Source organism: Gallinula chloropus (genome assembly GCF_964237585.1).
Source record: "Gallinula chloropus genome assembly, chromosome: 2".
NCBI classification, from domain to species: Eukaryota; Metazoa; Chordata; class Aves; order Gruiformes; family Rallidae; genus Gallinula; species Gallinula chloropus.
In genome coordinates, this window is record NC_140086.1 from 65,896,206 (window position 1) to 65,909,772 (window position 13,567).

General features: G+C 36.9%; 1 protein-coding gene across 1 annotated transcript in view; it reads left to right on the forward strand.

Moving 5' to 3' along the window:
• Positions 1-13,567, forward strand: part of LOC311189043 (dynein axonemal heavy chain 5-like) — a gene marked incomplete at both ends in the record, with an annotated part of 160,774 nt that overhangs the window by 70,934 nt on the left and 76,273 nt on the right. Inside the window, 6 exons of the mRNA XM_084260627.1 lie at positions 2,545-2,762; positions 3,665-3,976; positions 8,660-8,749; positions 8,869-9,105; positions 9,568-9,735; positions 13,055-13,261. Coding sequence (XP_084116753.1) covers positions 2,545-2,762; positions 3,665-3,976; positions 8,660-8,749; positions 8,869-9,105; positions 9,568-9,735; positions 13,055-13,261 — 1,232 coding nt within the window. The remainder of the gene's footprint in view (positions 1-2,544; positions 2,763-3,664; positions 3,977-8,659; positions 8,750-8,868; positions 9,106-9,567; positions 9,736-13,054; positions 13,262-13,567) is intronic.

Below are 13,567 nucleotides of genomic sequence, written 5' to 3' on the forward strand. Positions count from 1 at the left end.
CTCAACCATTCTGTGATTCTATGAAAATACATTTTTAGAGTGCACAAAAGGCTAATGAGTAGTCTATCCTGTCCTAGGAAGGGTACCAAAGACAGTAGTAAAAATCAGGTTTACAATTGCCCTGGTGGCTAAGAGGGCCAATGGGATCCTGGGGTGCATTAAAAGGAGTGTGGCCAGCAGGTCAAAGGAGGTGATCCTCCCCATCTACTCTGCCCTGGTCAGTCCCCGCCTGGAGTATTGTGTCCAGTTCTGGGCTCCTTGGTACAAAAAAGACACGGATCTCCTGGAGAGAGTCCAGCGGAAGGCTACAGAGACGATTAAGGGCCTGGAGCATCTCCCCTATAAGGGAAAGGCTGAGTGAGCTGAGACTGTTCAGCCTGGAGAAAAGAAGACTGAGAGGGGATCTTATTAATGTTTATAAATATCTGAAGTGTGGGACATGAGGGGAAATGGCCAGCCCCTTTTCAGTGGTCTGTGGGGACAGGACAAGGGGCAATGGCTGCAAGTTGGAGCACAGGAAGTTCCGCACCAACATGCGGAAGAACTTTTTCCCAGTGAGGGTGACAGAGCCCTGGCACAGGCTGCCCAGGGGGGTGGTGGAGTCTCCTTCACTGGAGATATTTAAGACCTGTCTGGACGCCTATCTGTGTGACCTGTCCTAGAGAACCTGCTTTGGCAGGGGGGTTGGACTCAATGATCTCTCGAGGTCCCTTCCAACCCCTCCAATTCTGTGATTCTGTGCAATTCACGGCTGAATGGAAAAAACATACCCCTACTTTGAAATGTTCCCTCACCCCCCCTAAACTCTAACAACTAAGGATTTTTTCTTATATGAAGGAGAAAACATAAAGTAAATGTAACTAAAGGAGCAAAGATTTATAAAGATATCATCCTTTTTATTCTTCCTTTTCATGTCATAATGAGAGAATAGTAACCTTAAACTAATGGAACAAATAAAAGGAAATACTCATTTGCACAGCACATCCTGAGACCTTAATGCCTCAGATGTTTAGTTCAGATTATTGGTTAGACCAAATGCTGTGCTGAGTTAATAGCTTATATTCAGATTGCTGGGTTCAGTATTCTGTATCAAATCATAACACCTATATCTATATAGCGACCATGAGAGTTTTAATGATTTCAGTCATGATTAAACATGCCTCTTGTTAGAAGCAGCTGATTGTTCTGTGAGACATCACAGACCAATCACTATTCCCCAAAAATCTTCAGGGTCCACAGTGGTATTCTGCTTAGAATCCACTTCTCTCCACACATCCCTGCTATTTCCAGGGGTCATGCAGCTCTGACTAAGGTAACCCTTGGACTGCCAAAGCCTTTCTATGTCACACATTGCATGGAGGTAAAAAGACTGTTTTATTGACTTCCATTTTCCTTACTCATGGACCTTGGGATTGTTGCAGAGGTCTTGTGATTGTTGAATGGAACTTCAAATGATCAGGAAAAATCTGTAACATGAATGACTTCTTTTGGTCAAGATAGAGGCATACGCACACACAGACATATGCATGGAGTTTCAGAGCATGAATCCTCAAATCTGTTTTGTGTAACATTTTACATTGAAATGCTGTTGAAACCAGCAGAACAGCCATTCCATTAACGCTGAGGGGCTTGGATTAGATCTCCCCATATGTGACATATGGCATGAGTAAGTGGTTGGGTGTTCAAATTGGTTTTGGGAACATTCAGCTCCCTTTAGTTTTAGGGAAAACATCAAGCTGATTGCATTGTGCCAGATTACTTCTGTAACTTGGGTTTGTGATTGTTTCATCCTTTTGTTGAAGAAGTTTTCAAAGCCAACTAAGGATTATCTTGTCCAGTGGCCTTAAGGGTTAATAGAAGTTATCGAGTTTCCTTAGGTGACTTTGGAAATCTCAGTTTGAATGTCCTATCTGCTTTTGGCCAGACTCTGGGCCCCTTGAATAGGTGATTTAGAAAATACAGCTAAAAAGTATCAACTGTAGGCTTAATTTATAGTTGAAGACATGGCTTCTTTTCCTTAGGCAATGTGTTCATACACTGATGAAATTGTAAGCGTAGTTGCCGTTAACTGGGTTTTTTTGTAGGAAAGATGCATTAAAATGTCAGCATGGATGGATGCAGGTACATATTTTTGTTACTTTTGCTTCAGGAAGATACACTTGATTTTGTATATCATTGGGAACAACTCATTCTCATTAAATACATTTAGAAATTACTGCTTTTGTTTACCACCAGTCATGTCAATGTCACTGCATGCGAACATCAAAAGGCAGTTGTGTTTTCCAATTAGAAAAAGGAAAAGAACTGCCTGAGGGAGGACACAGACCCATATAGGCTTGCCTATTGTAATAGAGCAGACATTTACAGAGGCCTTTTAATAATATTTTAAAATTCCATTTCAGTCAACATCAAGTGGAGTGAGAAACATCTTTTTTGTATTGGCTTTTGAGAAAAATAAAACAAAGATTATTGATGCAAAGAACCATTAAATGGTAGCACGACATTTTGACATTTTATTTTAAACCATGTTTATATTGTTTTAAGGTATGATGACTCTAGGTCCAACTGGTGCAGGAAAGACAAAATGCATTAATATTTTGATGAAAGCAATGACAGATTGTGGTGCTCCTCATAAAGAGATGAGAATGAACCCAAAGGCAATCACAGCTTCCCAGATGTTTGGTACCCTTGATGTTGCTACGAATGACTGGACAGATGGTATTTTCTCTACGTTATGGAGAAAAACTTTAAAAACAAAGAAGGTAACAGATATTGTATCATGATAGTTAATAAGGACATTTAATACTGTTTCCATATGATCTCATTACCTGTCATTTTTATGAAAGATCCTCCACTGTAAAATCAAATGGGAAAATACAGTGTTAGTTTTGCTTTGTGTCAGACTAGCCCAATATATGCAAGAGCCAGAATGATGTGTATATGCCAGGGAGCACAAGGCTTACCAAGTACTAGAGGTTCCAGAATTAAATTGGAAAAGATTTTAAGGGCTTTGCTTCCTTCAGCAACCAGGTGGTCCTACCATTTAAACACAAAATCAAGGATTGCTCTTGTTTTGACATGAGAAGAAGAAAGTTAGTATTTCCTGGTTGGTTTTATGTCATTGTCACTCTATTTCACTACTTATATCAGAATTTAAGAGGCTTTGATAAGAAATCAATATAGACATTTCCCAATTCTTTTATCAAACCTGCAGGAGATGTTTCATGGAATCATAATTACACTGAAGTTTAATTCAGTTCTCACTTGGAAAATGTGAAATCTTACATGAAATGCATAGGTAACATCCCACAAGGATTGACTGTGTGACTGTGTCTGTTACTGTATTTAATGGGAAAAGTTTTCATCCAACTTGATAGATGCTGGGTGGGCTGATGTACTTCTGTAGAAGAAAAGGACAGCTTTATGCTTAGAACAACACAATTTTTGTCACTATTCCTTAATAGTCTCTTTGATGTGACACAGCACAGCAAAAAAAGGATCAAAACCACCAAACAAATTATAAAAACTGCAGCTCATGCTGAGCTAATCAGCAGCAAATTATGACTTGTTATTTATATTCAAGAGTATGGTCTCTGAGATTAAATAAAGGATTATTTTTTGTCAGTGTGGGTAAAGTTGTGTGTCTGTGTCTCTCCTTTTTCAGGGTGAGCATATCTGGATAGTTTTGGATGGACCTGTTGATGCTATATGGATTGAAAATCTGAACTCTGTTCTGGACGATAATAAGACCCTTACTTTGGCCAACGGTGATCGTATTCCAATGTCCCCCAATTGCAAGATAGTTTTTGAACCTCACAACATTGACAATGCTTCCCCTGCAACAGTTTCTCGTAATGGGATGGTCTTCATGAGTTCCTCAGTGTTAGACTGGAAGCCTGTTTTAAGAGCTTGGCTGCAAACGCTACCTGCTGCATACTCTGATGTCCTGTGGAATTGCTTTAATGCTGTATTTCAGGTACTTCATGCAACAACTGGAGAAAAAAAATACTGCATTTCTTATTCTTTATTAATGAAGTGTTGTTTCTTCCTCAATGCTTTTTCAATTAATTACTTCTCTTTGTTTATGTAATAAAACAAGGATGAAGGATTTAAAAAAAAAGAGAAAATTATCTGTAACATTAATAAATGAACGAAACTATAACAGATGAATACTTTGGATGCTTTGTTTTGTCAGCATAGGTTAGTTGGCAATGAATTGTTCAATCTGTGTTTATTTTATAATGTATGCTGGCAAAACAGCAATACTCCCTTTGGCTGTAATTGTTACTGAAATTTTAATTCTTGTTAGGATGCATGAAAACAGTGGATAAACTTCCTTGTTTGTTTTAAATGTAAAGAAGTAAATGAGGAAGGAAATTAAGCTAGATTCACTCTGGTGGAATCTTTCTCAATTTTGGCTGCAACATGAATGCATTTGGCCCAATATTTATTTTGAAAAGACATACTGCAGTTCAAATTAATGAAGAGCATTTCTGTCTCTGTGGTGTTCCAAAGCTCAGTGCAGGTGACTTGTCATCATCTCTTCTAGTTTTATAATCAACAATTCTGCTCTGAAGGAGAATTTTGAGATGCCATCTCTTTGATACATCCTCAAATTGTGTCCAGTGGGTAGGTCCAGAGGGAGAATTTTGAATGGTTTTTTCCCTCCATTTGGCCTTAGCATACTGAATCATTAAAAAGATTTCATTAATATTATGGATGGTGGTACTCCATGGTGTATCTAAAAGCATAATCTCAGTAGTGTAGTGCTTTTAGTTACACTGAAATTCTTACTTTTTCTTTGGAAATTTTAAAATAAATAGTTATTGCTTTGCCATTTTTTTCAGTGTTATCTTCTGGTTTCCTCACCATCTGTGGAACAAATACAAATTCAGTATATACTTTGCTTTCCTTTTGGCTTTCTCCTGCTGGTTTTGTGGTGTCATTGGTGTTGGATTTCACAGGGGTTTGTCCTGTTGGATTTTACAAATACATTTTTAAATGAACTTTGAGTGACATTTATAAGAAAGTTTATTTATAAATCATGATAAGAGCAATTATTAATATAGTTTTGGAATGTCTTGAATGTTAACAAATGTCGTCTTACAGACGTGTTTCATTTCAGTGCCCATTTACTTGAAAACCAATGTTTAACAAGCTATTCATTTTGTTCTACCTCCAACACATAATGGTATGACATAGTATTTATTGCAGCAGCCAGAGAAATGGTTCTGATAATGAATTTTAAAATATGCTTCTGAAGTAATGTATATGTGGGTCAATTTACTGCTGCTTTACCACAATTCTATTTATATTTTATGCTACAACTTGCTCTGAAAACATAATAACAACATTTAAAATACCCAAGCCTGAAGCAACAGTAATAAAGTCCAGAAAAATATGTATTTTATTAGATTGAGAGATAAAAACACAATGAAATATGAAGTTAGTTCTCTGCTGAAGGCTGCATTTGGAACTATCGAAATGTAAATGAAAGCTGTCACAATGTCAGGTTTTTTTTCACTTTTAATGAGCTATCTTTGCTTCTCAAATAATGGAAGCAGTAACTGATTTTACAGATGACAGTAGCACGACTTTTGTATTCGTGTGGCTCTTTTTACAGTTATTATTTCCCCTACATGAAAAAAAAAGGATAAATAAGTTCTAAAAGAAAATTTGTGAGATAAGATGCATCAACTGTGGTAGTCAAACCCCAAATACAGACATTGGTGAATTTAATGTTAGCATTAAGAAAAGCATGGGTGTAAACAGCTTACAAATACCTGATTTTTAGAAGAAAATGAAGATTAGGTTATAGATGGAAACACAGTAACTAAGGAGAATCAGTCTTTGAGTACCCATATAAAGACCTAGTGAAATCAATTTATTTACATTCAACAAAAATAGATGTAAGAAAACTGCTATAGTAAATCCAATTTGTGTACAAGAAACACTCATTATTTAGCCAAATAAACAATAGTCAGTCTATATGAAAGTGTATGGGTATTGGATAAAGTAATTATTAATGGAGGTACAGCAAGTAACAATAATGCAGGTGGAAGCACCAGAGAACAATAGTTTTGAATCAGGGGAAAGAATCTATTTATTCTTTTCGTGTATATTATAAATTTTACTGGAAGTCATTATTTTTAATATAAAAGGAGATAGTCCAAAAGACAACAACAAAACACAAAAAACCCCAAAACAGCCCCCCAGAAAACAAACTTATTTTGAGACTGTATTTGAGTCCTTTCTATTTCCACAGAATTTTTCTAAAATGGTGATTGAGGGGTTGGACTTCCACCCTCCCTTTCCTAGTTCTTTCTTTGCAGAAACGCTGAATTCTTAGTAGCAATTTCAAATAAACTCCCATCCCCACCTAAAGTCTCTACTCTTTTAAATTTAGAAGCCAATTTTTTCTCTGTGAACGATGCTGCTACCTATAAGCAACAGAATTGCTTAGTTGATGGAAGTAATTATCTGAGACAGTTTCAAAGAACAGAAATAATTAAAATAATTACCTAAGTGGCATTATTTAGTTTGTCTGCAAAGTATGAAGCTCAAACTAGTGATGGATTTTATGAGAGTAAAGTAAGTTTCAGCATGTCTATGTATTGTTTAAATGAAAAAAGGAAAATCTAGTGATTTTTTGTACCATACTTTTTTAATATGTAGTATCTGGCATCCTGGATCTCTTATTGGACTGTTCTGGAGACTTCAGAAAGGTCCTAAAAACACCAGACTAGTCAGAAGTGATTTATACCTCCCTCCACATTACTCAAATAAGATTAGGGTGAGATTTAAAGGCTGCTATTGCCTCTGGAGCATAGAATTGAATATATACTGCAGAGTTTCTTAGCGAATATTTAAATGCTGATGCTCAAATTAGTATTGAAAATATTAATAACTTTGCATTATTCTGTTGTTCTTGGGCTTGATCCTGTATCCTTCTTTCTGTCATGTATTGTCTTAAAAGTAGTTGTAACAAACTATTAGCATTTATAGACCTGGTTGTTTGGGTTTTTTTTAACTCACAGAAGAATAATTATATAAACATTCCTGAAATAATAAGTACCATATAACTTGTTATTGTGAAAACTTGGCTTGAAAGTACAGACTACTTTCACTCTTTATTCTGAATGTCTCAAGTCATTAACTAAACAATTTGCAGTTCACTGTGAGACATCAAGTCTATTTACAGATAAAGAAACTGAATCCCAGTGAGATTTAGGTCAAAATTTTAAAGGTCTGTAGATTTGAAACTCTCATACCCATTCCTTATGAAACCCCTAACCCCCCAATTAGTCACTTGATCCCCCTTTGTAATGCTGGAGGCAAAGCACACATTGTAGAAGGCAAGCCTCAGAAAGCAACACATGGAGATGGAAGCACTTTTGCTAGTGAAGAAGAAATAACACAAAACCAGATGTTTTCTAAGACTCCGTCCTCTGATGTATGCCTGCATTCAGACTGTCTTCTTTCTCAGACCCCTTATCCATGAGTCTATTCTAGATTAAGATGCTTAAGTGAAGTTTTTCCTCATAATATAGAACTTTGTTGTGTGTCTTTTACCCAGTACTCAGTGAGGCAGAACTCAGGATGATGGCTAAAAGTCTTGATTCAGTCTCTGTGCCAATAAATACTCAGCTGAGGGAATTTAGAGAACTTCAGTGGCAAAAACATAGACTGTAATTTGGAATAAAGCTGTTGAGTATGTGGGTAAACAACTCACTGATTTTTCAAAAATACCTAGGTGATTGTTTACATCTTTGGGTGATCAAATGTCTTCATTGTTTTAGCATCCTTACTGACAGAACGTGGGAGCTGTAAATGGAAACGCTTCAAAACTACTATGTCCTGTAGTGTCCCTGTTGTACTTTTACTTCCCAGAAGGAGTAGGCAGTGTTGATTTCCAAAGGTTATGAAGTCAAATGGAACCTGTAGGGAGGGAATTATATTAAAAATTGCTAAATGAAGGTGAAAGTAGTTTATAATTTACACCAGTCTGTACTATGGATGGCAATTGATGTTCAAAAAAAATTCTGCAATGTAAATCTCAGAGAGGACTTTACATCAGTTGGAAATTTTACTAAAGATGTTACACTTGTTAAACATGTCACTGTGGAGTAACCTGGGGAAAGTCCAAGTTCCATTAAAAGATTACAAAAGTCACTTAGGATCCTGCCAGGGTTTCACAGTAAAACAACAGTATTGGTTTCAAGAGGTACATTATGGTGCAGTCAAAAAAGATCAGCTTGATAGTTTAAAGTGGTGAGGTTGTGCTTCATATATGTATCATTACAAACTTTCCAGTGCATTGATCTTCCCACTACAAAAATGGCAATCATATATTAAAATCTCCAGTGAAGGGAACAAATGACACATCCCCGATGTAACTGAAATGCAGTCTTCACATCGCTCTTCAGGAAATTCCTGACTCTAGTGCATCAAAGTTATTTTTCTAATATTTTACTTTTGGCAAAATTTCCTGGTCGAAGACTGAATATTTATAATATTTGTAATACTGGAAATGGGGAAAAGAGTTGTTTGGAATATAATTTAGAAAATATTTGAAATTAAGAAACTAGTCTCATGAAAGAATAAACTGTCTCATTGAAGCTGGTAGACAGATTCTTTAAATTATGCTTTTCCTTTCCAGGATGTGATAGATTTTGTTTTCTCTGCTGTGACACCAAAAATGCCAATTTTAGAATGCATGTACATCAAACAAGCGATTGACCTCCTACAGGTAGATATGACATTCAGTTTTTTCTCTCTGAAGTTCAGTTTTTCTCTCTCTCAGTCTGTTACTTGTGTGGGGACATTGTTCTAGGAGGACAGCCATTACATACTGCACCTGCTTTGCAGGGTTTACTCTCCGACCGACACGAGAAGCAGCTCAGCGAGGAGCATGTTTCTCGCTTGTTTGTTTTTGCTGTGATGTGGTCAGCTGGAGCCCTTTTGGAACCTGATGACAGGCTGAAAATGGAGCTGTTCCTACGAAAGCACTCTGCAGTGAAAGAGCTTCCCACTGTGAACGGAGAAGAGACCATGTTTGAATTTGGTATCAATGCTTGTGGCCAGTGGGAGCACTGGTCAATGAAGGTTTGTATGCTGTGATATGCTAAGCTTTCTTAATCAGTATACAAGAAAGAAGATGTATTTGGTAAGAGGCATATTATTTTGCTGTTTAAAACCCTGCATAATTTGGAAACGGATATTAACCCTACCAAATGCTCATGCATTAGAAATAGGTTTGGAAGTGAAATGGAAATGATCTTAGCTTTGTCTATGGTCTGTTGCCCTACTATTTAAGAGCTCCCAGCAAGGAAAAGCTTTCTTCATGTAACAGAAAACAGTGGAGTGAAAATATCCTATTAGTCTAACACCTCTTTTAGAAGATCTTGGCAAGAAATTGATTGATTAGAAGTGGATCCTTATCTTTCAGGAAGAAAAGTTTTGCTAATTTACATTTTCTAAACTACATTTGGTTTTGTTTTCTGATGCAAAATGATTGTGTGGGCAAGTAGAAAGGCTCAACCTTTTTTGTGTGTGTTTCTCATGCAGGTCCCTGAATACATTTACCCTAAAGATACAGTACCAGAATATACTTCCATTCTAGTACCAAATGTAGACAGTGTCCGAACAGACTTTCTAATGCACACTATCATGAGGCAAGGAAAAGCTGTTCTGCTAATTGGGGAACAGGGAACAGCAAAAACAGTTATGATTAAGGTAGGTGGAATGAAAAAAACATGTATGTAATATCTTTGTATGCTAATACTGCAATAATAGAGGTTAGTACAAATTGAAGTGTGATAGTAATTTGGGTTTTCCTCAGATTACCTACTAGCTTTTTTACTGAGGTATTTTGCTAGTACTCACATGGCCTACAAGCAAAAACCCACAAGTCTTATCTATACTTTAGTATACAGGTTTTTTTTAAACTTTGTGCAAACCATGACCACAAGGTCATCTGGTAAATACTCTTTCATAGGCTTTCTTTTATTTTGAGAAGTCAAAGTGGAGATTTTTCTAAGAAAATATTGATGATGGATTTTTTATTTCCCCATGCTTTTTTGATGATGCCGTGTGCGAACCGATCTTTTATACATCCTTGTTGCACAGATTTTCTTCTCAAAATAAGGAACTTCCTTCTGTGCACAGAGCAATTTTTCAGAGGGTAAATTTAATGTTTGGTATCTGCTGCCTAAATTGCTTCACTGAAAATGATGTACTGTTCTTTCTGTAGAAGAAAATAACAGGATCACTATTAAATTAACAAATACATGCTTTCCACATTATAAAACAGTGCAGGTTAATCATATGACACTTAAAAAAATTAATAATTTACTACAAAAGGGCCAGTACTCAAAAGGCTGAACAAAAAAAAATTATTAACATACTACAAAAGGGCCAGTAATCAAAAGGCTGAACAAACCCAGATGTTGTACCAAACTTGGCATCCCTTATTTGGAAAAATGCAAGTGTAATGGTTTTCAGCATGATATCTGTGACTTCCAGGGTAATCTGTAGACAATTTGATCGACAAGAAGCAGCTAAATAATGCTGTTGGGACAGCTGAATTTGCCCTGCAGGCATCTGTCCCCCCAGTGGATGATTCGCAGAGATCTTAAAATTGAAAATAACTGAAAAACACTGGCCTAGACTGACCTTTGGCTTTCTTAAAATCTGTAGCCATTTTGTGTCCCTCAGCCATGTGCTTTCTGAGTCCTAACTTAAAGTGAGTTGTACCAATGCCAGCAGCCATCAATACTACTCTTTCAGCTTAGCTGTTGATGCCAACATGCATGCCGGTGTAATGTCAACTTCTGTTTCTGGCACCAGCTGGAGAACTATTTTAGCACGGTGAAGAGGCGAGGTCTGGGTGGTGGTCTTGATATTCTGCATACTGGATTTTGGCCAGATGCTGGTAACCTCCAGCCTTCAGCTGCCATTCCTGTCCCTAAAAATAATTGGAGATGGTTCTTGGGAGTTGCTTACCCTGTGTCTATTCTATAGAGTAGAATATGTTCCTTACACAAGGGATCATAATGACAGTGGATATTTGATCTCATTTAAGTTTAGGAGTGAAAGTTAACTGCCTTCACATCTGTTCCTCTTCTGCTTTCACCTCCTGTAGAATTTTGCTTTGCTATACCTTCTGGAAAAGAAATTTCCAGATATAAGCAGCTGGTTTCATGAAAATTTAAAGGCACTTTGGGTAGTAATCTAAATTAATCTGAAGGAATTTTAAGCATTGATAAGGTACTAATATATACCAAAATGAAGAACTTAGAGTGTTAAGACCTTTACTCTCTGTACTATTAATTCCTGTATTGCAAAAACCCCAGAACTTAACATGAAACTGGTATGGTAGAGCTGAAAATTTCACCCAGAATTTGAAAATTTAACTAACAAAAATAATCCCATCAAATAACCTCTTCTGTTTCAAAGATAGTTCTCATTTATGTAATGTTGAGTATTGCTGTTAACCATTTTAAGATTCTGAAATGCCATGATGAATAAAACACAAATGTAGTTTTTGAATGGTTGTGTGCAGGGCATGGGTCAAGAGAAGAACAGGGAGATCATTCCCCAACTACCATCAAGGGCAAAACAGACTTTGCTCATGAAAAATTCATTTCTTGTAATTAAAAATAGAATAGGATGGTGAAAAACAAAGTCAATACTAAAAACACACTTTCCTCACCCTTCCCTTCTTCCCAGGCCCTCCTTCACTCCTGTATCCTATAAGTCCTTCTCTCCAAACAGTACAGGGGATGGGGAATGGGGTCTGCAGTTAGTCCAGAAAAGCTCCTCTCTGCCGCTCCTTCCTCATGCTTGTCCCTGCTTCTTCATGGGGCTCACTTCCATTGTATACAGTTGCTCACCAAACAGCATTGAACAAACTGTAGGAGTCCCAGGGAGAGACCTGGGCAGTGACCTGCACCAGCCCATCAGCTCTCAAGAGTACTCACCAAATACAGGACTCTTGCATGTAGATGGCACGTGTAGACTTTCATTTGTGTGATGTCTGAGGAAAACTTACTTCTGAAGGCCAACTTTTCTTAAATTAAGATCATTGTATTGGTGTTGTATCAAGGAAATTTACAGTTTAACACAATTCATCAGAACATTTTGAGGGGGCTTAGCTTTCTTTTCTATTGACACACTCTGTATGTCTCACTGGATTTGTTCTTAGAGCACTTAATCAGCAATGATATAGGGTTATTTTTCTGAGCTGCCAAAATAGGAATATTTCAGTCAACGCTGTTCTAAAGATAAGACTTTAAATGATACTCAACTTTGTCATCATTGCAGGAAAATTGAATCTTTAAAAAGAAATAATGTTGGGAGTCTGGAATTTTTAATACTATTTTTTGTCCCAGGACTCTTCCTAAGCAAAGTATTTCTCACACTTTATACATATGCCTTGGTGCCACTCCAGGGTTACATCTTTTTCTCACCAGTTCTATTATAAAACCTCACTAAATACAAAAAGTGGAGCTTTGTTGCTTTAGGGCATGGGCAGCAGCTGTAGGAATTGCACTCATTCATAAAACCCGGAGATTCTTTTCTTCGTTAAGATAAATAACAGTAAATGTGATGTAGCTGGGTTTAATTTTACACTACCGTTGTTGTAAAATATGCTCCTGTAGTGTAAATGTGAAAAAAAGATTTTTCACTTGTTCCTTGCAGACTGCAGTAACAGATTGTCACTAACTGCTTGAATTTAGAAAAACCCTAACAATTGCTAATGCGGAGTTTATTTGCATCCTGAGTTGTCACATCTACTTGTAACACTTAGTGGAGTCTGTTAAAAGCTTATAAATTTTAATACTTAGAAACTTTATGCAAAACATTAACTGAAAGGCTGGAGATGGTATATTTGTCTTTAATAAACTGCTATTTGACATTTTGAATTTAATAGCAGGGCTGACATTTTGTAGATGTCTGTTTTTTGCAGGGCTATTGAGCATCTGCATCTCCGTTTGGCTGAATTAATCTGGAGTTACTGGTGCACTTTACTTAAAATTGGTTGATCTTGCAGGATTATACAAGCAAGTACGATCCTGATGTTCACTTGACCAAATGCCTAAACTTTTCTTCTGCAACTCTGCCAAATATGTTCCAGAGGAGCATAGAAAGTTACATAGATAAAAGAATGGGCACCACATATGGTCCACCAGCAGGGAAGAAAATGACTGTCTTTATTGATGACATCAACATGCCTGTGATTAATGAATGGGGTGATCAGGTAAAAGAAAAATGTTAGCATCTGGGAATTGGTGGTCTTACCATTGCTACTGTTGGAAATACTGATCTGTGGACTGCAAAAATAGGAAAGTTTAGGGAAAAGGTATTTTAGTGTGGACTAGACCTAAAACAAAAGCGTGATAAGCTGTCAGTCCCAAAAGATTAGGGTCAGCATCACCAAGTCACTTGGTGCAATCACTGTAGCTTTTAAGCCTTTTGTTTTGATTATGTAGAGAGCTTGACGAATTTCCAAACTGGCTGTACTAAGAAACAGTCTGTGAAAGGAAGCATGCAAATCCCCGGAGCA